Below are 26365 nucleotides of genomic sequence, written 5' to 3'. Positions count from 1 at the left end.
CGTTGTAACATATGGTTGCCATATTAAAATGTGCCTTTGTGATTAAGTCATCAGCAAATGAGAAACATGTGCCTTCAGAGTTCTGACTGGTTAAAGATAGTGTGCAGGTGAAGTAGCCTTCCTTGAGGATTCGGAATGAACAGGATCAGCTGGTTTTATATTGGGAATGTTTCTCAGCCAGGGGAAAGGAGACCAAACTGTTGCATTGAACTTGGGTGACAATTGTCCAGGGAGGTCACAGTGTATAGCTATCAATGGGAGGGACAGTGTTGACTGTTTAGGGAGGTCAGGATACTTGTCTGTGGAATGAAGGTGGCTGCTGTCTCAGAACATTGGGTCACGGCTGCAAGAGTGCAAGAAGGCAGGCTGTGCCAGGCCTTGAAGGATTGCATGGGATAGAGTGAGGCCGCCGGATGAAGAGGAAAGTGGGTCTTTAATTTTGTGATCGCAAACATGATAGAAGAGAGGTTGAAATGTTACAGGGCAAATGGGATGGGAGGCAAAGGGAGGACTGGGTGACTGAAGCTACGAGGCTTGCAGCTCCAGGGTCAATGAACAAGTGTCCAAGGTCACAGCTACGACAAAAAGAGGTGGTCAGAGCTCAAGCGGAGATAGTTATCCACAACAGGGTAGATAGGTTATCTGTGGCCAATGCAAAGTGAAGTGCGAAGTCAGGAAAGAGAGCCATGTGGACAGTGCTGAACAGTTCTTCACCTGCCTTATGTTGACATTTCATTCTATTTAGACAAGATAGGTCTCATTCACCTAGTCACTTGGAGGCTCTGGAACAAAAGGAACCAGCAGAGGATGGCCGAAATGGGCGGGAACAGCCAAAAAGAACAAGATGCAACAAATCAGGACAAGATCAGCCAAGGGCGAGTATCATTGCTGTGTAATCGAATGTACCACAAGCAGTGTAATTATTTATGAACGAGGGGAAATATCAACAACAGCCGATGGTGTCAAACCATTCTATTCTATTAGAAGTTGCAAAATCAATTAAGGCTGAGAAAGGGAATAATTATTTACTTTTTTAATCCCTTGGGCAAACAACTTTACAGCTGCAATACTGCACAGGAAGTGTAATGCATGGACATTGAGCGATTTTCCTTTTGTCAGAAAACTCTGACTCACAGAATTCACTTTATTGGTTCAATCCAAAAACGGCATAAGTTGGAGTTGGAATCTCATTTCTTAGTCAAAGATGCAGCAGACTAATTAGGTCATTCATAACTAAAACCAAATATTGAATTCATTGCATTTCATGCAGCCATCAAGACACTTTGCTACAAGTTTGTAAAAATGTTCCAGCTTGTGCAATACTATGGTCTCATAAGCCAGGAAATAGGAACAAAAAAAGTGTTCCACCTACCCACTCACATGTAGTTTACTGCGGTACCCATTTCTTTCTACTGTACAATAAAAATTTCCACAATGAATATGTATGAAATTTTTATTGGTGATGCATATGGATATTTATAGGAAGAAGTTACAGGGTCTGGATGATATGCCCCATAGAGGGTTGGTGCAGACTCGATAGGCCAAACGGCTATAATTGGAATATAGGGATTCTATGATTCATAAATTGTGAATAGTAAAGAAATTGAATCAAGCTAAGGAAAAGATAAGTGAAAATAACATCTCTTTAAAATAAAGCAATTAAGTATGAACAAACTAATTTCTTACCCATCACTCTCTGTTGAATATACTACAGGTATCCTATTTTCAGCTTCTATGCCCTGCTCCTGCTGCGCTGTCTCCAGATTCCGTTCAAAGGTATCCACACTACCAATGTTAAACCACACATACTGCAGCAAATATAGAGGAAATAAATTAAATGAGTGATTAAAAACTGGATAGATGTTTAGTAGAATATGATCTCTATGTTCCACCTTCAATTGGCTTACTAATACAACACAGCACAGGAACAGGCCCTTCATCCCATGAAGCCTGCACCAATTGCTAATCCTTATTTAGATCCACTACTTATTGCCCATACATGGTTTCTATTCATTTGTCTCCCATTTACATTTCTATCAAGATACACCTTAAATGTTGTTAACATGCCTGCTTGCACCACCTCCACTGACAGCGAGTTCCAAGTTTCGTGTGAAAAAAAAACATCCCTGCACTTCTCCCCCAAACTTTTTCCTTCTCACCTTGCCCTCTTGTAGTTGACCTTTCCACCTTGGGAAAACGCCTCTTACTATCCATCCTACCTATGCCTCTCAATTTTGTAGACCTCTATCAGGTCATCTCTCAGTCTGTCTTTCCAGTGAAAAATATGAATTTATCCAACCTCTTCTCATAATTAAAACTCTCCAGACCAGGGCACATCCTGGTAAACCTTCTCAGCACCCTTTCCAATGTATCCACATCTGTCTGGTAGGATGGTGACCAGAACTGCACACAACATACCAAATGTGGTCTAACTAAAGTTTTATACAGCGGTAACATAATTTATTAATTTTTATATTTGGTGCCCTGGCCAATGAAGGCTAGTGTGCCATAATGCCTTTGAGACCACCACCTAATTCACCTGTGTTGCCACTCAGGGATATGTACACCCAAATCCCTCAGTATGTCAATGCTCCTAAGAGTTCTGTCACTTATTGTATAATTTGTACTTCCATAATGCATCACCTTGCAATGTGTTCAGATTCAAGTTCACCTGCCTTTTCTTTGCCCAAATCTGCAATTTATTTACATCCCGCTGTATCCTTTGACAATCCTCCTCACTATTGACCACTCCGCTAATTTTGGCATCATCCACAAACTTACTAATCAGACAACCTATCTTTTCCCCCAGACCATTTATATATATTACAAACAACAAAGGTCCCAGCACTGGTTCCTGCAGAACACCACGAGTGACTGATCTCTATTCAAAAAGCACCCTTCCACCTCTGTCTTTTATGACCAAGCCAGTTCTGTATACATCTTGCCAGTACATCCCCGGATCCCATAAGACTCTTTTGTATCAGCTTGCTATGAGGTACCTTATCAAATGCCTTACTAAAGTCCACATAGACAACAGCACTGCCCTTCCCTTATCAGTCATTCTGGTCATTCCTCAAAAAACTCAATCAAGTTAGTGAGACCTTGCCCGGACAAATCCACGTTGCCTATCACTAACAAGTCCATTCGCTTCCAAATGTGAATAAATCCTGTGCCTCAATACCCTCTCCAACAGTTTCCCAACAACTGACATCAGATTCACCGGCATATTATCACCGCTGTTTCCATTCTTAAACAAAAAGGAACAACACTGGCCATTCTCCCATTCTCTGGAACCTCGCCTGAGGCCAGGAGAATGCAAAAGGTATCTGTTAAGGCCCCAGCTATTTCCTCCTTTGCCTCCCATGGTATCCTAGGATAGATCCTGTCTGGCCCTGGGACTTTGTCTACCTTAATATATTTCAAAACACTCAACACTTCCTCCTTCATTATATTGACCTACCCAAGAGTATTCACACATCTTTCTCTAAAATCAACATCCCTCATGTTGGTGAATATCTATGTAAAGTACTCATTAAGGATCTCACCTATTTCCTCTGGCTTCTCACAGAACCTCCATCTTTTATCCTGGGGCAGGTCAGCTCCCTCCCTATCTTCTTGTTCCTAATGCATGTATAAAATGCTTTGAGATTCTCCTTAACCCTGCCGGCCAAAGACATTTCATGGCCCCTTTTAGCCCTCCTCACTCCTTGTTTGGGCTCCTTCCTATTCTCTCTATATTCTCCAAGTACTTTGTTTTTACTTGCCTAAATCTTAGGTATACTTCCTTAATTTTGATTAAGCTGATACTATCCCGTCTTTCAAGATTCCAGAATCCTGCCATTCTGTCCTTCATTTTCACAGGAGCATGGCTGTCCTGCATTCTAATCAACTGGTCTTTAAAATACTCCCAAATATTAATTGTAGATTTGCACTCAAACAGCTGCTCCCAATCCACATTCTCCAATTCTTGCCTAATTTGGTTATAGCTGGTCTTGCCCTAATTTAACACCTTCATCCAAGGTCCACTCTTGTCCTTATCCATAAATATCCAAAACCATCCCAAAATGCACCCCTACTGAAACTTGATCTCCTGCCGGTGCTTATTCCCAATACCAGGACCGTATGGTCCCTCCCTCTTAAGTCTGAGTTGCTGAAAAATTGAAGATGTTCCTAATTACTTTTATTGTTTCCAGAGAAGCTTGGAAGCATGAGGCAACATCACAATGCAATGTACATGATTGAAAATATATTTTAAAATCATTTAATTTAGAGCTTGAATCGTGAACTAGTGGGATATTTGGGTCTGTTTAAAACAATATTAGGGAGATAGCTCTTGGAAGCAAATGGGGATCTGTTTTCATTGGAGGCGTTTTATGAACAAACACAGTAAATAATTGTGAATTAGGTTTCAGGTATAAGGTTCTGTGATTTTCTTTTGACTAATGGGAAATACCCAGAGCTTGGAAAAGCTTTTTTAATTCATTTGGGCAATTTTACAGAAGTGTTGACTGGAGTTGGAGGTACATAATAATTGCTGTGAAAGAAAACAGACAATTTAAGCAGTTAATAGTTTACTTCAGTCCAAAGTATTTAAAGTTTCAGACCAGAAATGTTTGGTTAGAACGTTAAAAGGTTATTTTAAGCTGAGGCAGTGCAAGCTCTCGACCAGGGAATTGAAGCTATGGCTAAGTCAAACTTTGTGTGATAGAAAAAGGAATTCTCTGACTGGTGGCAGCTCTTAATGGAGAATTGTTGCGATTGTAGTTTACCTTGTATGTTGTAAACTTGTCTTATATGTAAATAGTTTGGTTTATTCAATTTTATTCTTCATTTCTTTCATAAAATAAACTTCTGTTGTTTTGTTAAAACCAACTCTATAACATTACGTATTTGTGCTTCAGTGAAAAATCACTTTGCTAAGAGAAAAAAAAACTATCAAGCCAGTTTGGGATCCGATTTGTCCAGTAACAACATCAGTGTGGATCATAACTGCACAGCCTTTACTTTAAATAACTGGGATCAAACATTTGCACATCAATAGCATATTTATGAATTCAGTTCATCCCAAAGGAATCACTTTTGAAGTGTAGCCACTGTTGTTATGCAGACAAACAATTGCTAATTTGTTCACAGCACACACCAAAGAGATCTATTAGTCGATTTTGGTGTGTTGATTTGAAAATAATGATGGGCAAAGCCACCAGCAAATACCACTGCCCTTCTTTGAATACTGCTGTTGGATCTTGTTCATCAGTTTACATCTCACCCAAAAGTCATGCCTTCAACATTGCAATGATAGACATAGGCCTGGATAATCTATACTAGACCCCTTGAATTCACAATCTCTGATGCGGAAGTAAGAGCCATCACTATGACAAGCATCTGATTCCCAATTCCTAAGGCAATAAGACAAATGAGCAGCATGGTGGCTCAGTGGTTAGCACTGCTACCTCACAGCGCCAGGGACCCAGGTTTGATTCTAGCCTTGGGCAACTGTGTGTGAAGTTTGCATATTCTCCCCATGTCTGTGAGAGTTTCTGCCAGGTGCTCTGTGTTTCCTCCCATAGTCCGAAGCTGTGCAGATTAGGCACATTGGCCATGCTAAATTGCCCAAAGTGTCCAGGGATGAGTAGGTTAGATGGATTAGCCATGGGAAATGAAGCACCACGGAATAGGGGTAGAGTAGTGAGTCTAGGTGGAACGTGCTTCAGAAAGTCAGTGGACTCGATGAGCTGAATGGCCTCCTTCCACACTATTGGGATTCTAAGTTGAAAGCTCAATATCTAAAGTAATAACACTTCTGAATATTAATGGAATCTGAATTGCTTGTCTCAGCATGTAACCAATTTCTAATGAAGCTGTTTGCTCCAAAACTAGGTAAGACCATCTTAGAAATACTGTAAAAATATAAATTGTCAAAAAACCTCAGCAGGTCTGGCAGCAATTGTGGAGAGAACACAGAGTTTACATTAACATTTTGGTTCCAGTGACACTTCTTCAGAACTGACGGTAGCTAGAAATAAGTTGGTATAGATGCTGAAGCTGGATGGGGGCAGGGGGTCTAAATGAGAGAGAGAGAGAGAGAGAGAGAGAGAGAGAGAGAGAGAGAGAGAGAGGGAGAGGGAGAGGGAGAGGGAGAGAGAGAAAGTTGGTCAGAAAGTGCTGGGTAAAGGTGAATCAACAGCAGCTAATTGGGACCATTAGTGACTGACAACGGGTTGTTTGAGGTAGCAGCCCACATGACAAGGTCTGGGGTGTAGGTGTTGGGGTAAGGACATAGGGCTCAGGCCCTAAAATTATGGAGTTAGATATCTAGCCCTGAAGGCTGTCAGGTCCCCTAGCAGAAAATGAGATGTGGTTCTTCCAGCTTGCGCAGAGCTACAGCAATGTCCAACCCATCTCCCGCACTTCTGCCCTCACTCCTCTTCTCTCCCAAAACAGTGACGTGGTCCTGCTGGCCCTCGTTTACCACTCCACCAGCAACTACATCCAAAGAAGCCATCACTTCTACCACATCCAGCGAGATGCTACCAAACACACATTCCCCTCCCCTCTCTTGTTAGTCTTCTGCAGGGATTATTTCTTCTAGGACACCCTGGTCTACTCCCAACACCTCCCTAATTCCCCATGGCACCATCCCATACAAGTGCAGAAGCTGCAATGTCTGTCCATTTACATCCTTGCTCCTTGCTATCCAAGGCCCCAGACACACTTTCCAGGTGAAGCAGTAATTTACCTGCACTTCTCTGAATCTAGACTATTATATTCATTGCTCACAATGTATGTGCTTTACACGAGGGACAAATCGCAGATTGGGTGACTGTTCAACAGAAAACCTACATTCTGTTCTAAAAATGACTCTGAACTTCCTGTTGCCTGCCACTTCAACACATCTCTAGCACAAGCTAATACCTCTATCTTAGGCTTGCTGCAGTGCTCCAGCGAAGTTCAGCCCTAAGTGAAGGAGCAGCATCTCATTTTCCACTGGGGTCCCTACAGCCGCCCGGAATCAATATTAAGTTTGATCAGTTTAAGGCTGGACCACCTTCTCCCATGTCCTTATCCCAGCCCCCAGACACCAGACCTTGTGGGCTGGGGTAAGGACATAGGGCTCAGGCCCTAAAATTCCTCAGCTGCTGCCACAACAACCCATTGTCAGCCTGTAACAGGCCTCATTAGCAGCTATCCAGGCTGATCTTTATCCACTTCTTTGTCTACCCAACTGTCTTCTTTCTCTCTGGGCTCCATCTCCACCTACTATATACTGGTTCCCCCACCCACCGCTATCCCATCTTCAGCACACAGACTAACATTTGCCAAGCTACAATCCATTCTTAAGCAAGGTCATTGGACTCAAAATGTTAACTCTGCTTTCTCTCCACAGATGGTGCTAGACCCTGCTCAGGTTTTCCAGCAATTTCTGTTTTTGGGCATCTGCAATTTTCTGTGTTTTTTTTTAAAAAGATGTTGTACCCGAATTATAATTTGCTTCTCAGAGTAGAGCTCTCCCGAGTATACCTGATCGCAGAGCAAAAGAGAAATGACTGGTAAAAGCTCAAACTATATTTGAATACAATCAAAATCATTATTTGCTTTAAAAAAGTATTGAAATAAGTAATGACCAGCTTGAGTGATATGTCCCAAGACAAAGTTCTATGTCTAAAATGTCTAGTTTAAACATTTATCAGAGGATTCAAAGGTAACCAACAAAATAGATAGTCATCAAGAAGTGGAATAAGACTGTAATCACCACTAAAATACATTGAAACTATGTTCATTATATTTACATTTTACTATAGATATTAAGGCATTAATAATTACATTGGCACAAAAGCAAAATATTGCAAATAGAGTGCAACAGTTCAAGAAGATAGCTTGCCACCATATACTCATGGGATTGAGGTAGACAATAAATACTGGCCCAGTCAGTGACACTGACATCACATGATTAAATAAAAAGACGACAAGATTAATGAAGTTAACATAATATACACAGAATTCCCGCATGCTTTCAACAAAGTACCATATAATATAAAAGGTCAATTCATGGAATCAAGATCAGAATGAATAGCCAACTGTCTGCAAGACAGAAAGTAGATTACTGACAACGAATAGCCATTCTGAATGGCGGGGGCTAGGAAGTGGAATCTCACAAGGATTCGTGCTGCACCCATCTGCTGCTAATCATTTAGAATTTGGAACTACTCCTGGAAAGTGGCTTGGAAAAATTTTATTATGTAAGAAGCAACAGTACAGCCTTCAGAATAGTGCACCTAGCAAGTCATAACAATCCTCCAGGAGAAAATCTGGATTTGTACATGGTCAACTTACCCCATCCACAGCTAACTTTTCTGGTGCAAAAACCACTCTAACAAAGCGTTTATTTACCACTTCCAATCTGTCCACCTAGCAACAAAAAGGATAATTTATTTAGTTGATTATAAAACATCAACGCACCAAATGACCTTCATCGTTATCCCAAAAAAAAACCCAAGGAATGTATTCCATAATCCTAATTCATTAGAATTTCAGATAAAAGTGGTGAGGTTTACAATGACAGTAAAAGAAGCAATCCCCTCTAGTTCAGCTACCCACATTTTGTTAAAGGACAAATTCCACTAAGAGGGGTGGGTTACTTCATCGCAATTTATAGGAGGCTGAATGATTTTGACAACGTGGATGCGGAGAGAATGCTTCCTTTTGTGTGTTAATCCAGAAGAAGGCACTGTTTTAAAATTAATGGTTATCATTTCCGGACAAAAAAGAAAATGTGGTTTGCTGAGAGCGCTGTGGAGACAGGGTAGTTGAAATTCTGAGGATAAGAAAGCTAGCATAAACGCACATTACCTGAATGCTCGTAGCATTCATAACAAAGTTGATGAGTTAATGGCACAAATCATTGCAAATGAATATGATTTGGTAGTCATTACAGAGACATGGTTACAGGATGGTCATGACTGGGAGTTAAATATCCAGGGGAACCAGACTATTCAGAAGGACATTCAGGAAGGTAAGGGAGGGGTGGTATAGCTCTGATATTCAAGGACGACATCAGGGCAATGCTGAGAGATGACATAGGTTCTATGGAGAAGAAGGTTGAATCCATTTGCGTAGAAATTAGAAATTCTAAGAGGAAAGTCACTGATAGGCGTAGTCTATAGGCCACCAAATAATAACATCACATTGAGGCGGGCAATAAACAAAGAAATAATTAATGCCTGTAAAAAATGCTATAGCAATTATCATGGGGGATTTTAATCTACATGATTGGTTGAACCAGCTCGGTCAGGACAGCCTTGAGGAGGAGTTTGTTGAGTGTAGCCATGATAGTTTTCTTGAGCAGTATGTAATGGAACTGGTAAGGGAGCAAGCTATCCTAGATCTGGGTCTAGATTAGAGGGGTGCTGAAAAAGCACAGCAGGCCAGGTATCATCAGAGGAGCAGGAAAATTGACATTTCGGGCAATAGCCCTTTATCAGGAATGAAGGCAGGGACCCTCCATGGCGGAGAGACAAATTGGAGAGGGGTAGGGCCGGGGAAAAGGTAGCAAAGAGAACCTTCTCCCCAGCCCTAGCCCCCTCCCATTTATCTCTCCACCATGGAGGCTCCCTGCCTTCATTCCTGATGAAGGGTTATTGCCCGAGATGTTGATTTTCCTGTTCCTTGGATGTTGCCTGACCTGCTGTGCTTTTCCAGCACCACTCTAATCTAGACTCTGATTTCCACCATCTGCAGTCCTCCCTTTTATCCTAGATCTGGTCCTGTGTAATGAGACAGTAATAATTAACGACCTCATCGTTAGGAATCATCTTGGAGAGAGTGAGCACAGTATGGTTAAATTTAGAATACAGATGGAGAGTGCAAAGATAAAATACAGAACCAGGGTCTTGAGCATGAAGAAGGGGGACCAAAATAGAATGAGCGAGGACTTGGCTAAAGTAGACTGGAAATAAAGATTTGATGGTGGGACAGTTGACGAGCAGTGGAGGACCTTCAAAGCAATTTTTCAAAATGCTCAGTAAAAGCATATTCCAGTCAAGAGGAAGGATTGTAAGTAAAGAGGTAATCTGCCATGGGTATCAAAGGAAATAAGGAAGGCTATCAAATTGAAACAGAAGGCTTAAAAAGCGGCCAAAAACTGCATGAAACTACAAGATTGGGAAAACTTTAAGGGTCAACAGAAAGCCACAAAAAGAGCTAAAAAGAAAAGATCGACAGCGAGAAAAAACTAGCAGATTATAAAGACAGATAAGCAAAAGTTTCTATAAATATATAAAATGAGTTGCTAAAGTAAACGTTGGCCCTTTAGAGAATGAGAAGGGGAATTTAGTTACAGGATATGATGAAATGGTTGAGGCACTGAAAGGGTATTTTGTATCAGTTTTCACAGTGGAGGATACTAAAACATGCCAGAGATGAAGGTAGGTGAGGACCTGGAAACAATCATTATTACAGAAGAGGTAGTGTTGGGCAAGCTAAGGATTGATAGGTCTCCTGGCCCTAATGGAATGCATCCCAAGATACTAAAAGAGATGGTGGCAGAAATAGCAGTGCACTGACAAATTTTCTAAAATTTGCTGGACTCTGGAACAGTCCCAGCAGATTGAAAAACAGCAAATGCGATGCCACTGTTAAAAAGGGAGGTAGACAAAAGATGGGGAATTATAGACCAGTTAGCTTAACCACTGTAGTGGGGAAAATGTTGGAGTCTATTATCAAGGAAGAAATAGCAAGGCATCTCAATAGAAATTGTCCCATTGAGCAGATGCAGCATGGGTTCATGAAGGGCAGGTCATGTTTAACAAATCATTTGGAACTCTAAGAATTACAAGCAAGGTGGACAATTGGGACCCAGTGGATGTGGTGTACCTAGATTTCTAAAAGGCCTTTGACACGGTGCCACACAAGAAGCTGCTGCATAGGATAAGGATGCATGGCGTTGGGGTAAAGAATTAGCATGGATAGAGGATTGGTTGACTAACAGGAAGCAAACAGTGGGGATAAATGAGCGCTATTCTGGTTGGCGATCAGTGATGAGTGGTATGCTTCAGGGATCGGTGTTGGGACTGCAATTATTTACAATTTAAATAGATGTTTTGGAATTGGGGACCACGTGTAGGGTGTCAAAGTTTGCAGATGACACTAAAATGAGTGGCAGAGCAAAGTGCGCAGAGGACTGTAAAACTTTGCAGAGGAACATAGATACATTGAGTGAATGGACCAAGATCTGGCAGATAGAATACAATGTAAATAAATGTGAAATCATACATTTTGTTGGGAGTAATAGTAAAAAGGAATATTACTTGAATGGTGAAAAGTTACAGCACCTGGGTGCCCTTGTGCATGAAACACAGAAGGTTGGTCTGCAGGTACAACAAGTAATTGGGAAGGCAAATGGAATTTTGTCCTTTATTGCTAAAAGGATTGATTTAAAAGCAAAGAGATTATGTTGCAGCTGTACAAGGTGCTGGCGAGGTCACAGCTGGGGGACTGTGGCAGTTTTGGTTTCCTTATTTGAGAAAGGATGTACTGGCATTGGAGTGGGTGCAGAGGAGGTTCGCTAGGTTTATTTCAGAGTTGAGGGAGTTGGCATATCAAGAGAGACTGAGTAGATTGGGATTATATTCATTGGAATTCAGAAAATTGAGGGGGATCTTAAAGAAACATATAAAATTGTGAATGGAATAGATAAGTTAGAAGTAGAGAGGATGTTTCCACTGGTAGGTGAAACTCGGACAAGAGGACACAGCCTCAAGGTTAGAGGGAGCAGGTTTAGGACTGAATGGAGAAGGAAGTTCTTTACCCAGAGGGTTGTTAGTCTATGGAATTCCTTGCCCAGTGAAATAGTTGACACTACTTCAGTAAATGTTTTCAAAACTAAGGTAGATTTTTTTTTGAACAAAAATTGAATTAAGGGATACTGAGAGAGCCCAGGTAAGCAGATCTGAGTCCATGAAAAGACCATGATCTTATCGAGTGGCAGAGCAGGCTCAAAAGGACCAGACGGTCTACTCCTGCTCCTAGTTCTTATGAATTTTTTTTGCATGCTTAAAATGCACAATTTCAATTTAGAAGAGAGAATGCATAAGATATGCCTCAAATTTATTTAGCTCATGAATTAAGCAGTCAGACAGATTTTATATACATAATCAAGCAGTGAACAAGGCAAATTTGCTTTTTGCTACTGTGAATGGATGCTTTCAGGCATCAATCTATCAGGTTGGTTAAAAAGTGATACAGTAAGCCAAGGAGACCAAGTCAGATTAATTTAAGAGCAGGGCAATCAACTATTGCAACTAACCCAATTAATGGAACTTGACTGAAGGCCATCAAAATTGTTCCAACCCAATAGGAACACTTTACAAACAACAAATCACCTAAAAAGCAGAATTCTACTTAAACAAAACCTGAAGAAAAAAAAAATGATAAAGAGGATCAGATGCTAGAGAGATAAATGAAATAGTAGTTATTTTACAGGAATGAGCTGAGGAAGTAAGAATCTTCAGAATAAGATAAATCTAGCAAAACTGGTGAAAATTGTTTGATTTTTAAGGTTTAGAAGGGTGGCATAGATTCTTTTTTTTTTAAAACAGTTGGTGCCAGAAATCAAAACTACGTTTTCTAGTGACTTTGAAGTATTTTTCAATGTTTAAACTTGTCACAATGACAAAATGACAATGTCAACACACTTCTAGATATTGAAAGAACCTTGAAGATTATTCCTAAAATTACAAAAACTTCCTGGAAATCAATGTATTAAAGATGGCCTCTCAAAGTCAAAGCTTAAGCCTATGAAGCAGTGCCCCTAACCACGTTGATCAGAATATTAGAAACTATAGCTACAGGTTAAAAAGAATTCCTGATTGTATACTTGTTGAAAATAGTCGATTCATGTATGCATTTTACACATCAAGGGTCCTTCTCTATATTGAACAACAGTACATTTAACAATAATAAGATATACCCAATATTTTTATCACTTACAATTCCTTTAGAAAGATAATTGTTAACAAAGTCCTTCCAAGTAATTTCTCTGCCAACATTCCTGAAGAAAATGTAATATGCAACAGTTGCCCAAAATGCTGCACCTCCTAGAAAGTAAAATCGAAATTCTTTATCATCCCATGGAATATCACCCTGGAAAGTAAAAACAAGAAATCTTAAATACAGTATGATATAAGTGAAGTACAATATTAAAGTATTCACTTGATCTGTATTGATTATGTGCAGCAAATGTGTTGCACTAAAATACTGATTTAAATCAATTGATAATACACAGTAAAAAGGAATATCCCATTTAATGAGACCATAATTGACCTAATTCCATATATAGTAAACCCTTTATTGTCACCTATGGGACCAGGTGTATGCCAATTAATCAAATATTCTGGATAATATTAAGAAGTGCACATAAACAATGTAGAAACACACACTAAGTAATACAAACATAACACCGGGTTATACACATCACTGATATACTTTATTTACAGCATAAATCACAAATAATAATGCAACTTGGACTTAAATTAAAACCTGCTGGCAGTCAGCCTTCTCGCTTGCATGCTCAACTAACTACTCAGACATCGCAGTAGATTGTGGTATTTGAAAAGAAATTGACTCAAAATTGAATCAACTGTTGCTATTTTGTGTGGTCATTCGATTGAACAAGTATACTTACACGGAGGTAAGTAAAGTTTAAAACTGTATTAATTAGACAGAATAATGTAGTAAAGTTCACAACATTTGTGGTATATAATATTTGCCAGTTTATCAAGAGGCCAGTTCATAAGGTTGTGTTTAAGTCAAATTTTGCTGTACTGCCATTTGTGGAAGAGAATTCCAACTTTTTATCACTCTGTATGTAGAAGTGCTTCCTAACGTACCTCCTGAATGGTCTTGCCCTACCTTTGAGACTATGTCTCTTGGTTCTAAAGTGTCCAACCAGTGAAAATAGGGTTGTCTCTAAACCGCCCTCTGGGCAATTACGGATCAGCAATAAATGCTGGCCCAGCTAGCAACACCCCTTAATCTTCTAGAGAAATTAAATCCAACTTGTATAATCTCCTCATAACTTAACCCTGAAGTCCAGGTATCATTCTTGTAAACCTACATTGTATTCCTTCCCACACCAATTTATCCTTTCTAAGGTGCCTAGAGTGGGACAGGAAGAGTAGACCACTTAGAATAAATGCAGTGAGATCAAAGTCTCAACCATTTCCATGATTCACAGTATTAATTCCCCAGTCTCACCCTCCAAGGGACTAAAGCTGACTTCAGATAATTTTTTACTTTTTATATATTTGTAGACATTTTTACTGTCTTTTTATGTTTATGATTTGCTTCAATTTTGTCCTCAACATTTTAAAACATATTTTTGCTGGTTTCTATTTTAAAAGCAATCTTGCGATCTACCACTTATTTCCGTAGTATTGTACATCTTTTCTTTCAATTTGTTGCCTTCCTTAATCTGCTCAGTTATCCGGAGATGGTGCATTGTTCGCAGACTTTCTCTTTCTGAAGGGAATAAACTTTTGTTATGAGCTGTGAAATAGCTCCTTCACTACCTGTTAATCTATTTGCCCTTTTGAGTTTAGCCTACTTATCCTTTACCCTTGCAACTGTCTTTTTTTTTAAGTTTAATAATTTAGCTTCGGACCCACATTCTTCACCTTCAATCTGAATGCAAATATACTATCATATCACAATCTCACTTACCTAGATGACCCTTTACTGTGAGGTTATTAATTAACCCCATTTTATTATACATTGGTTGCTTTAAAATAGTGTGAACCCTGATTGTTTCGACAATACATTGCTCTTAGAAAAGGTTCTGAGACACTCCAACAATCTTTGTCAAATTGATACATCCAATCTACATGAACATTAAAATTTCCCATCATTACTGCTGCACCTTTCTTAAAGCCCCCACTATTTACTAATTTATATTCAGTCTTACCAAGTAGTTACTGTTGGTGGACTTATAAATTACTCCCACCAGAGACTTCTTTCCTTTGCTGTTTCTTATCACCACCAAAACAGATTGTAAATCTGAACTCACCAAATGAAGATAGTTTTTCACTACTGTACTATTCTTGTGCTTTATTATATAATAGTCATTCCAACATTCAAAAAGCATGACACCATCCAAGACAGCAGTGTGTATCATCTTCATCTTCAAGCTGTACTACAGAAGTGCTCTTTAAAACTCACGATCACTATGGTCTAAAACAACCAAGATGGCTTGGTGAAAATCCTAGAACTCCCTCACTAAAAGTATTGTGGATGTAGCTACCTCAAATGGACTAGAATGATTCAAGGTGATAGTTCACCACCTTCTCAAAAGGAATTAGGGATGGGCAGTAAAACAACAGCCCATTCAGTGCAACAACATCCTTGAATTAATACTCTTAAAATTACCTTCTGTAATCTGGTCCACCAGGTAGATTCATCTTTTCTGCCTCCTTTTTTTCCTCCACTTCCTCCACCAGCACCATTGCTCCCTGAACGTTGAGAATTTGTGGATTTTGCTTCTGTGGAATATGCAATAAGTTGCTGTCAATGAGAAACTGTCCAGATTCCATTTTTAAGTATTTAGGTTTGCATACCTTGTGAACATGCAATGAGAATGGTGAAAAAAACTGACTGCTTTTAGCTAGTCAGAAAGACTTACAGGTTGTTTTGCGATAACACGCTATTCAACAGTGCAACCTGGCTATAACGACTGACAAATTATGGATGTTCTTTGGATAACACAAATTTTACAGCGATTTTCTATTAGTGATCTTCTACAGCATAATTTCCTATAGCACAAGGTTGCTGAGGAACACAACTGTCACATTATAGCAGAATGGCATGTACAGAATTAATGAATGCAACTACAGTGCAAATTATGTAATGGGAATAGTTGCTTACAAGTGTAATATACTGTAGGAAACCAGTCTTTCTATGTCACCATTTTAACATAAATAAAAATTATAAATTTGTGCAAATCATTTAGAAATTATGATATGATCTTAATAAACTACCTTTCGCCTCACTGGATGATCCATTAGATGATTCACTTGTGCTTCTGGACTTTTTGTTTGGAAAATATTTTTCAAAACCTAAAACAAAACTCTATATGTTTGAAAATGTTAATATAAAAGTCAGCTTAAGAACTACTTACAGAATGAGCAAAGTTAAGCTTTTCTAGTTATCTAGAAGGGTCGACACAGGAAAATACATGATTCAGTACTGAAAAAGTTACGTTCAACTCAAAACTTTTAACACCATTTCTCTCCCCACAAATGCTGGAGACCTGAATTTCTCCAGCATTTTCTACATTCGACTCAGCCTTGTGTTGGGATGCAGTTTAATTTAGAGCAATCTTAGTGGGACTCCTATGGGAATGCATACAGTACTTATGCTTAAATACTGGTGCTGTGGTGGAGAACCTGTAGATTGCCCAAGGTGGATTAGCTCTTAATCTTGTTCTCGTTTACTTATCAACGCAACCCAAACTCCACTCATCTCAAAACTAGGTGATTTACCTACATATTTTAAACACTCTTGGAATCATTAGCAAATCTTTAAGTGAAAAAAAGGTGATTTTGAGTTATTAAAAAGTGTAGAATTATGCTAGCCATGACAACTTAGTCCCTACACTTTGAAATTTTTTTTACCATTTTAAAAATCAGGATTGATAAATCCAGAGTAAATATACTGAGAAACATATTAGCCAATGTAAAGTGTTTTACTCAAATACAAGAAGTGAAAAAAATTGTAATCCACTGTCAACTTAATAAGTTTTCAGCAAAAGTTTTAAGTTTTACAGTGGACCATTTTAGATTTCAGCAACAATTCAGCAGGATTCTTTTTATTCATTCAAGGGTGTGAGGATTAACCACCCATCCTTTGTGATCTGCTGAAGCCCATGTGGTAAAGGTATAACCATAGTGCTGCTAGTGCAGAATTCTAGGAAAAATCACATATGCATTTACCAGGTTAGTGTGTGATCTAAATGGTAATGTACCAACGCTCCTGATGCCCTTACTATCCAGGGAGCACAATTTTGATTTCTGCTTGTAAAATTAATTTAATTTTCCAATTTAGCTATTACCAACTCATACTTGCTTAGCAATCTGAAAAAAAGACAAGGCATAACAAAGAAAATATTAAAAACAAGTTGTTGTATTTTAAAGGCTATTTTTATTTTTAATTTTTTTATTTTTATTTTTAATATCACTGCAAGGTGGTGCAATGACTGCACATGCATAGACACAGGTTAACATCATGTTACTGCAAAGTGATAAAATGGCAACTGCCAACAACGGATCTTGTTCTAAATGGTTAATAGCAACAGTTCCAGTAGTCCTGCCTGTAGAACACTACTTGCCACCTTTTGCCAGTTTCAGTAGCACCTCTAAACATCTGGTGACAGGATGGCATGGCAGAAACAGAAATCTACACGTGTTTTATTTCCACTTTACCATTCAGTGCAGTCTGTCTGCTTTACAAAGAGACTCACATCAGGCTATATGCAAATGGAAGACTGTTATACAAATTTCCAAGATCTGAAGTCTACACAGTATACCTCAGGAACTGCTCCTTCCAGACTTGGGTAATCAGCAAACAAGCAACTGCACATCTTTACATCTTGATATTCAGTACACATATGCAGATTTAATTTTTTTTGCTCTTTTCTTGGACATCTTTACAATATCCTCAGATGGTGGATCAGGAAGCATCCTGATCCTGGCCATAAGTTCTGAAATTAATTATTGAAAACTGCATCTCAGGAGTCTACGGGGTAACTTGTCCCACCATGTAGAAAAATGCCTGACAGTCCACAACTTCCATTAACTCAATTTAAAAAATGCAGATCCAAACCTGTGATTTAACTCCAATATCAGTTTATAAATAATTTGAGAAATAGAAAAAAAATTCAGAATTAAATGGAGGTGTGAGGGGAAACGGACTAAATACGACTACAGCAATTACAAATGTAGTTAGAATTTCAAAATAACTCACCTTTTGGTGGTCGTGAGCAGAGTCGTCCATAGATTCCTAGAACATTTGATAGTAGGCTGCTTTTACCGGAGCCCACACAATAGTTTGTGCAACACGAAAACTGCAAGAAACCATACAATGCAACAGAGAATGTTGAGAACATACTATATGTCATCATATCATCTTACTCACACCTTCAAGGGTAACACTTTAACATGGGATCCAGTGCATTAATCGTACACACAGTTATTAGCATAGAGGAAGTTGCAACTTGAAAGTCTTGAACTCCTCACAAATGTTTTGCATTAAATGGAGATAGTGCAAGGCAAGCTGTACAAGCCAACAGTAGTTATTTTTTAGCAATACCAAGTAACACAGTAATGAAGAACTTAAGCCAAATAGAGAAATGTAAGCTATTTGCTTTCCACGCTAGCATCTGGTCTCCCTGCTATAGGAAAGATATTGTGAAACTTGAAAGGGTGCAGAAAAGATTTACAAGGATGTTGCCAGGTTGGAGAGTTTGAGCTATAGGGAGATGCTGAATAGGCTGGGGCTGTTTTCCCTGAAGCATCAAAGGCTGAGGGGTGACCTTTGCAGAGGTTTATTAAATTGTGAAGGACGTGTATAGAATGAATAGTCAAGGTCTTGTTCCCAAGGTAGGGGAGTCCAAAATGACAGGGCATAGATTTAGGATGAGAGGAGAAAGACTTAAAAGGGACCTAAGTGGAAACATTTTCATGCAGAGGGTGGTGCATGTCCGAAATGAGCTGCCAGAGAAACTAGAGGAGGTTGGTACAATTATAACATTCAAAAGACTTGAGATCCTTTGGTCCAACTCGCCCATGCCGACCAGATACCTAAATTAATCTACTCCCACTTGCCAACATTTGGCCCATATCCCTCCAAACCCTTCCTATTCATATACCCATCCACATGCCTTTTGAATGTTCTAACTATACCAGCCTTCACCACTTCCCCTGGCAGCTCATTCCATACACACACCACCCTTTGCATGAAAAGGTTGCCCCTTACACCCCTTTTATATCTTTCCCCTCTAACCCTAAACCTATGCCCTCTAGTTCTGGATTCCCCACCACAGGGAAAAGACCTTACCTATTTACGCAATCCATGCCCCTCACAATTTTATAAACCTTTATAAGGTCACCCCTCAGCCTCCAGTGCTCCAGAGAAAACGGCCACTGCCTATTCAGCCTCTCCCTCTAGCTCAGACCCTCCGACTCTGGCAACATCTTTGTAAATCTTTTCTGAATCTTTTCAAGTTTCACAACATTCTGCCTATAGGAGGGAGACCAGAATTGCACACAATATTCCAAAAGTGGCCTAGTACTTGAGAAAGAATGTGCTGGCATTAGAAAGGGGTGCAGAGAAAGTTCACTGGGTTGACTCCAGAATTGAGGGGCTTGGCTCATGGAGAGAGACTGAGTAGGCTGGGATTATATTCATTGGAATCTAGAAGAATGGGGGGTGGGGGCATCTTATGGAAACATAGAAAATTATGAAGGGAATAGAAAAGATAAAAGTAGAGAGGATGTTTCCATTGGCAGGAGAAACTAGGTCAAGGGGGCAGATTCAGGGCAGCAGATTTAGGACCAAATTGAGATGGAACCTCTTCACTCACAGAGTTGTGAATCCATGGAATTCTCTGCCCAGTGAAGTGGTTGAGGCTTTCTCAGTACATGTTTTTAAAGCTAAGATAGACAATTTTTGAATAGTAAAGGAATTAAGGATTATGGTGAGAGGTTGGGTAAGTGGAGCTGAGGCCACGAAAAGATTAGCCATGATCTTATTAAATCGCAGAACGGGCTCGAAGGGCCAGATTGCCTATTCCTGCACCTAGTTCCTGTGTAAAGCATGGTCACTTTGGGAATGCAGAAAACATGGCAGCTAAAGTGCACTCAGCTAGCTCTCATATAAAGCAATGTGATGACAGCACACAATCTGTAATATTGATCGAGAGATAAATATTGACCAGGGCACCAGAGATAACTGCCATTTTCTACTTGCAAATAATAATCATGGACGTTTCACATCCAACAGCCTATAGTGAGGGCCTTGGTTGAATTCTTCATCTAACAGATGGTGCCTGCCAATAGTTAATTTCCTAACAGTACTGCATTGAAGTGTCAGCATTAGTTTTGTCTTCAAGCCCTGGAGTGGACATTATACCTGAACCTCAGTCACAGGGACAAGAGCTGCTATGTTTCCAACTAATGCCAGGCTCTCCTCTCTCCATGTCACCAAAATGCTCTCTAACGACATCTTATCCAATTTGCTTTCTGAAGTGTGGAGCCCAGAATAACTGAACACTCCAGTTAAGACCTACACTCCAGTTAAGACCTAGCAGGTGACTTATAAGATATCTGTACACTACTTTGCATGTATAATCTAGAAATCTATGTTACAAAATTGCAGTATATTCAAATGGCTTGATCAAAATGTCTTGCAAACTTCAGCAAGGTGGCATTCATATCAGGGTTGGTAGAAATCATCCTGTCACAACTACAAACGAAATTACATTGTTTGGCATAGTCTTGGTAAGGCATTATCTGATGTTTGTTAGAATTGGTGCTGCCTCACCTCCAGGGACCTGGGCTCGGTTCTACCCTTGGGCGACTGCCAGTGTAGAGTTCGCAGATTCTCCCCAACCTGTTTCGGTGTGGGTTTCCTCCACAGTCCAAAGGTTGTGCACATTGGCCAAACTAAATTGCGCTTGGTGTTAAAGGATGTGCAGGTTAGGTGAATTAGCCATGGGCAACACAGGGTTACAGGGCGTACAGTAGGTGAGAGTGGGTCTGGGTGGGATGCTCTTCGGAGGCTCAGTGTGGACTTGATGGGCTGAAAAGCCTGCTTCTAAGCTGTAGGGGTTCTACGATAAGGTGGGGGAGTGTATTATGATCTAACACTACAATTTTGTCATTTACATAAATGATTTGGATGCAAGCAAAAGAGGTACAGTTAGGAAGTTTGCAGATGACACCAAAATTGGAGGTGTAGCGGACAGTGAAGAGGGTTACCTCAGATTACCAGAGGATCTTGACCAGATGGGCCAATGGGCTGAGAAGTGGCAGATCGAGTTTAATTCAGATAAATGCAAGGTGCTGCATTTTGGGGAAGCAAATCTTAGCAGGATTTATACACTTAATGGTAAGGTCCTAGGGAGTGCAGGTTCATAGCTCCTTGAAAGTGGAGTCGCAGGTAGATAGGATAGTGAAGGCGGCGTTTGGTATGCTTTCCTTTATTGGTCAGACTTGGGAGGTCATGTTGCAGCTGTACAGGACATTGGTTAGGCCACTGTTGGAATATTGTGTGCAATTCTGGTCTCCTTCCTATAGGAAAGATGTTGTGAAACTTGAAAGGGTTCAGAAGAGATTTACAAGGATGTTGCCAGGGTTGGAGGGTTTGAGCTATAGAGGGAGAGGCTGAACAGGCTGGGGCTGTTTTCCCTGGAGTGTTGGAGGCTGAGGGGTGACCTCATAGACGTTGGAAAATTATGAGGGGCATGGATTGGGTAAATAGACAAAGTCTTTTCCCTGGGGTCGGGGAGTCCAGAACTAGAGGGCATAGGTTTAGGGTGAGAGGGGGAAGGTATAAGAGAGACCTAAGGGGCAACTTTTTCACGCAGAGGGTGGTACGTGTATGGAATGAGCTGCCAGAGGAAGTGGTGGAGGCTGATACAATTGCAACATTTAAGAGGCATTTGGATGGGTATATGGACAGGGAGGGTTTGGAGGGATATGGGCCCAGTGCTGGCAGGTGGGTCTAGATTAGGTTGGGACTAGATTAGGTTGGGACTAGATTAGGTTGGGACTAGATTAGGTTGGGATATCTGGTCGGCATGGACCCAAGGGTCTGTTCCCATGCTGTCCATCTCTATGACTAAACAGATTCACGTCACACGTGTCCATGACGTTAAAGCCTGTCGGTATCAGGCAGGCACGCGTTTTAAACAGTAACAGCCCGGTGGTATTGCGCTGAGCGAAGGGCGGGCTGGTGGTTGTTGTTGTTGCCTGTGTAAACACGCCGCCCGACCCTGGTTAAAGCCCGGCCCGCTCACTCACTCACTCACTCACTCACCGGCCTCCAGGCTCGGCTGCTGCGCTGAGGGCCCAAACTTTTATACAAGCCTCGGCAGCAGCGGGCCAGCACGGTATAGCGGTGCGCCATCCGCCTGCTGATTGCCCCTCTCTTTTCCTCCTCTCTCCTGTCTCCTGTCACCTGTCCAGCTCAGGGTCCGCGTCGGCGATGTTTTAAGCAACGAGCAGAAATCCCGAGGCTGAGGCTGCAGCCGCCACCGCGACCCCTCCCCCTACAGGGCTGTCGCCCAGCGTCATTGTGGGCGTGATCAAGCGCGATTGCGTCATGGCGTCGCCTCAACCCTCTTCGTCACGTGTTCTCCGCACAGTTACGTCACTGTTTGCAACAACGTCAGGGGGAACTTTCTTCCCCAACTGCAGCGCCAGTTTGCTATGTCCTTTCTCTTATACTGTTTGTGCCAGTGCTGCTGTTTGTGCCCGTCCGTGTGTCTCTGTATCTTCTTTACTTGTCTTTTCTTCGTTATTTATTTGCTCGATTCCTACGATTTCATACTCTTGTCACCCGATGACGAAGTTGCTCAGTGATCCCTGCTCTCCCCTTGTGCTCAGCCACATCGTGATGGTATGTTGGCAATAAGAATTATCATCGCCAGAAAAGGTGAGACAACAACCTCATCTAACAATCTGGAATTCAATTGATTTTCTTTTGTTGTTCTTTGACCTGGATTTAAATACAAGTATGCTTGGATTTTCAAATTGCCCACTTCAAGTTTTTCGATTTTCACAGGTCCGTAAATAGAGCTGGTATGCTAGTGTAAGTGGGGCAAGGTGTTCTCACACGACTGTTTTACCAACACGCTCATGTAGGTCGGTTTTGCACTTATCAAATAAAATGTCCTAAAATAGTCCAACTACAACGTCACTGCAAACTGCAGGAAAAATATTTTCAGTCAGTAGAGAATTTATAACATCATAGTTGTATTAGACAGCGGATGCAAGGGATTTTACAGAATTGTTACGGCATGGGATGAAGGCATTCAAGGTAAAAACAATTACTGCAGATGATGGAAACCAGATTCTGGATTAGTGGTGCTGGAAGAGCACAGCAGTTCAGCTGCTCCTTGGATGCTGCCTGAACTGCTGTGCTCTTCCAGCACCACTAATCCAGAATGAAGGCATTCAATCCCGCCTACCTTCTCAAAACTCTCTTATCCCGTCTATCTCAGCCGTTCACCCAGTACTTCTTTCTCTTTAACTTTGTACTCCCTTTTCAGCTAGGATTTCGATTCCCTCTTGATCGCCATGATTGAACTTGCCACCAGGTTCCCAAATAGTTCATTCCAGATCGTAAACACTTGGGTAAAACATTTTTCCTCGTGTTTCTATTGTGTGTGTTTAAGTCTGATTGGTCCCGTTCCAAAGAATACGTAGACAATTTGGCACAATCTTCCTTAGAAATCTCACAGTACCTAACCCTGATATTTCCAGAGGTTTTGGTTTTATCATTCGACCTCGAAACCGACACCTTAAAATTACTAATTCTTGACATCATTAAACAGCGTATATCTTTGTGTCTGATGACTAACTTAAATATTGTTCAGGATTAAAGGGGAGGAAAGGCATTTATCTAATAAGAAACAAAAATACTGTTAGATAAAAGGCAAAGAATATCAAACATAAATAAGAAAGCTAGAAAAAACGTAACATTCCACACTTTTCAGAACAGATACGGTGGAGTGGGCAGAGGTAGAAGTCACAGCGTGGAAACAGACCCTTCGGTCCAACTTGTCCATTTTGACCAAATATTCTATATAAATTTAGTCCCATTTACCAGCATTTAACCCATATCCCTCTGAACCCTTCCTATTCACATACCCCTCCAAATGCCTTTTAAATGTTACATCCGTACCAGCCCCCACTACCTCCTCTAGCACCTCATTCTGTACACGCACCACTCTCTGCGTGGAATAGTTGCCCCTTTAGTCCCTTTTAAATCTTTCCCCTCTCACCCTAAACCTATGCCCTCTGGTTTTAGTCTTCCCCACCCCAGGAAAAAGACCTTGCCCACTTCCCCGTTCCACGCTTGTCATGATTTTATAAGGTCAGCTCCCCCCCCCCCCCCCCCAGCCTCCGATACTCTAGAGAAATAGCCCCAGCCTATTCAACCGCTTCCTATAGCTCAACCCTCAAACCTTAGCAACATCCTTGTAAATATTTTCTGAACCCTTTCAAGTTTCACAACATCCTTCCTGTAGCAGGGAGAGCAGAATTGCACACAATATTCCAACAGTTGTGGAACCAATGTCCTGAACAGCGCGACACGACTTCCCAATGCACGGAGGGCAAAGGTGGAATGGCAGTGTTTAGAAAGTAATTTCAGAATCACAGAAGTACAATGGCACAGGAGACTGTTTAGTCCATCGTACCCACACCAGCCCCCTAAATGAGCATCACTTTTAACACATTCTAATGGAGTTAAAATGTAAACATGATTTAAGAGATTGCAGGAACATGCAACCCATATTGATAAAGTTAAGTAAAAGAGAATGGAGTAGTAGAATTCTGGATGAATTGTTTGTAACCACACTTTGGAGATGAGGTTGTGACATAGTTCTGCAGGCATACCGTGTGTACTCGGGTAATAATCGATCTCATGTAAAAGGTCGACCCCAATTTTTGGTCACATAATCTGGAATTTTCCATATATCTTGTGTAAAGGTCGCCCCTAGTTCTTCACAGATATGAGTCAGTGTGCCGGCCGTCACATCCCGCTCCAGCGTTCCAGTCTGCCGGTTGTTCCGCTCCACTCCCCATATTCCAGCACGCTGGCAGTTGTTCTCTGCTCCGGGTTTTCAGAATTACCATAATCGCTTTTTTTTTCTTCATTTGTTTCGACATCAATTGGGCTTCTGCGAATGATACGTATGAATTCCAACCCCTCAAAACCAGTATCCATTGTTGTGGTTCTGTTCGCCGAGCTGGGAATTTGTGTTGCAAACGTTTCGTCCCCTGACTAGGTGACATCCTCAGTGCTTGGGAGCCTCCAGTGAAGAGGATGTCACCTAGACAGGGGACGAAACGTTTGCAACACAAATTCCCAGCTCGGCGAACAGAACCACAACAACGAGCACCCGAGCTACAAATCTTCTCCCAAACTTTGAACCAGTATCCATGTAATAATCGACCGCAAAACGTTAACCTTAAAAACTAGTCTATTACTCGAGCAGATACGGTGTACACTATCCCAAGATAGACTGAAATAATGTGAATCTAGATTAGAGTGGTGCTGGAAAAGCTCAGCCGTTCAGGCAGCATCCGAGGAGCAGTAAAATCGACGTTTCGGGCAAAAGCCCTTCATCAGGAATGGGGTAAAAGCAATGACTGCAGATGCTGGAAACCAAATACTGGATTAATGGTGCTGGAAGAGCACAGCAGTTCAGGCAGCATCCAACGAGCAGCGAAATCGACGTTTCGGGTGAAGGGCTTTTGCCCGAAACGTCGATTTCGCTGTTCGTTGGATGCTGCCTGAACTGCTGTGCTCTTCCAGCACCACTAATCCAGTACCTTCATCAGGAATGTCGATTTTACTGCTCCTCGGATGCTGCCTGAACGGCTGTGCTTTTCCAGCACCACTCTAATCTAGACTCTGGTTTCCAGCATCTGCAGTCATTGTTTTTACCTGTAATAATGTGAATGCAAATTCATGGTAAGAAACATTTTTAACATGTTTCTACCGAGGTTAATATTTTTAATCGACTAGTACAAAATCATTAGTTTAATAAAAAGCAAAGATCACATAGTCCACCAAGACTGCTGCTTTGACGCGATGCAACGAACTCAAACGACTAACTCACTCCCTCTCCTCTTCGACTGCAATCTCCTGTGAGAGGCAAATATTATGGTATCAATACAGGGAATGAACAGCAGAAAACTCCCCTCTGACTCTCATAGACAAACGAATAATCTCTTCACGACCATGATAACCTGTATCACAATCCAACGTAACGTATCATTCTTGCATTTGCAGGAACCTCAAGATCACCATTGCCAGTCTCTGCTCCTCGCTGCGCGCTTGGGGGCAAAGCTTTTCGTCTGGACCCCCCTTTTTCTTCCTTCGTTTTTATTTTAAAAAACAATAAATTTCATAACATTTAAAATGCACAACCCCCAGTCGTTGTCATTTCTCCCGCGCTCCCTGACGCTGCAACAAAGTATCTAGCGGCTAACTGGATACATGCTGGATGGAGGTGTAGCGTTTTACGTCATGACGCATAGCAGTCATTTCACCCTTGGCCCGGTTACGTCATCAGAAACTCAACAAT

General features: G+C 41.0%; 1 protein-coding gene across 2 annotated transcripts in view; it reads right to left on the bottom strand.

Annotated features, from left to right (window-relative positions):
• Nucleotides 1-22354, bottom strand: part of afg3l2 (AFG3-like AAA ATPase 2) — a 61612-nt gene extending 39258 nt beyond the window's left edge. Inside the window, exons 1-7 of one of the 2 annotated variants that reach the window (XM_072569819.1) lie at nucleotides 22084-22354; nucleotides 18010-18109; nucleotides 16026-16116; nucleotides 15418-15530; nucleotides 12985-13137; nucleotides 8332-8406; nucleotides 1687-1808 (exon numbers count right to left, since the gene is read on the bottom strand). In XM_072569819.1, coding sequence (XP_072425920.1) covers nucleotides 1687-1808; nucleotides 8332-8406; nucleotides 12985-13137; nucleotides 15418-15530; nucleotides 16026-16116; nucleotides 18010-18039 — 584 coding nt within the window. In that variant the 5' untranslated portion in view covers nucleotides 18040-18109; nucleotides 22084-22354. The remainder of the gene's footprint in view (nucleotides 1-1686; nucleotides 1809-8331; nucleotides 8407-12984; nucleotides 13138-15417; nucleotides 15531-16025; nucleotides 16117-18009; nucleotides 18110-22083) is intronic. The other variant, XM_072569818.1, reaches the window with a different exon arrangement.
• Nucleotides 22355-26365: the final 4011 nt, after the last annotated feature.

The sequence above is a fragment of the Chiloscyllium punctatum genome, chromosome 5 (genome assembly GCF_047496795.1).
Source record: "Chiloscyllium punctatum isolate Juve2018m chromosome 5, sChiPun1.3, whole genome shotgun sequence".
NCBI classification, from domain to species: Eukaryota; Metazoa; Chordata; class Chondrichthyes; order Orectolobiformes; family Hemiscylliidae; genus Chiloscyllium; species Chiloscyllium punctatum.
The sequence above is the reverse complement of the archived record's forward strand: the minus strand, read 5'-3'. Positions and strand labels throughout refer to the sequence as shown.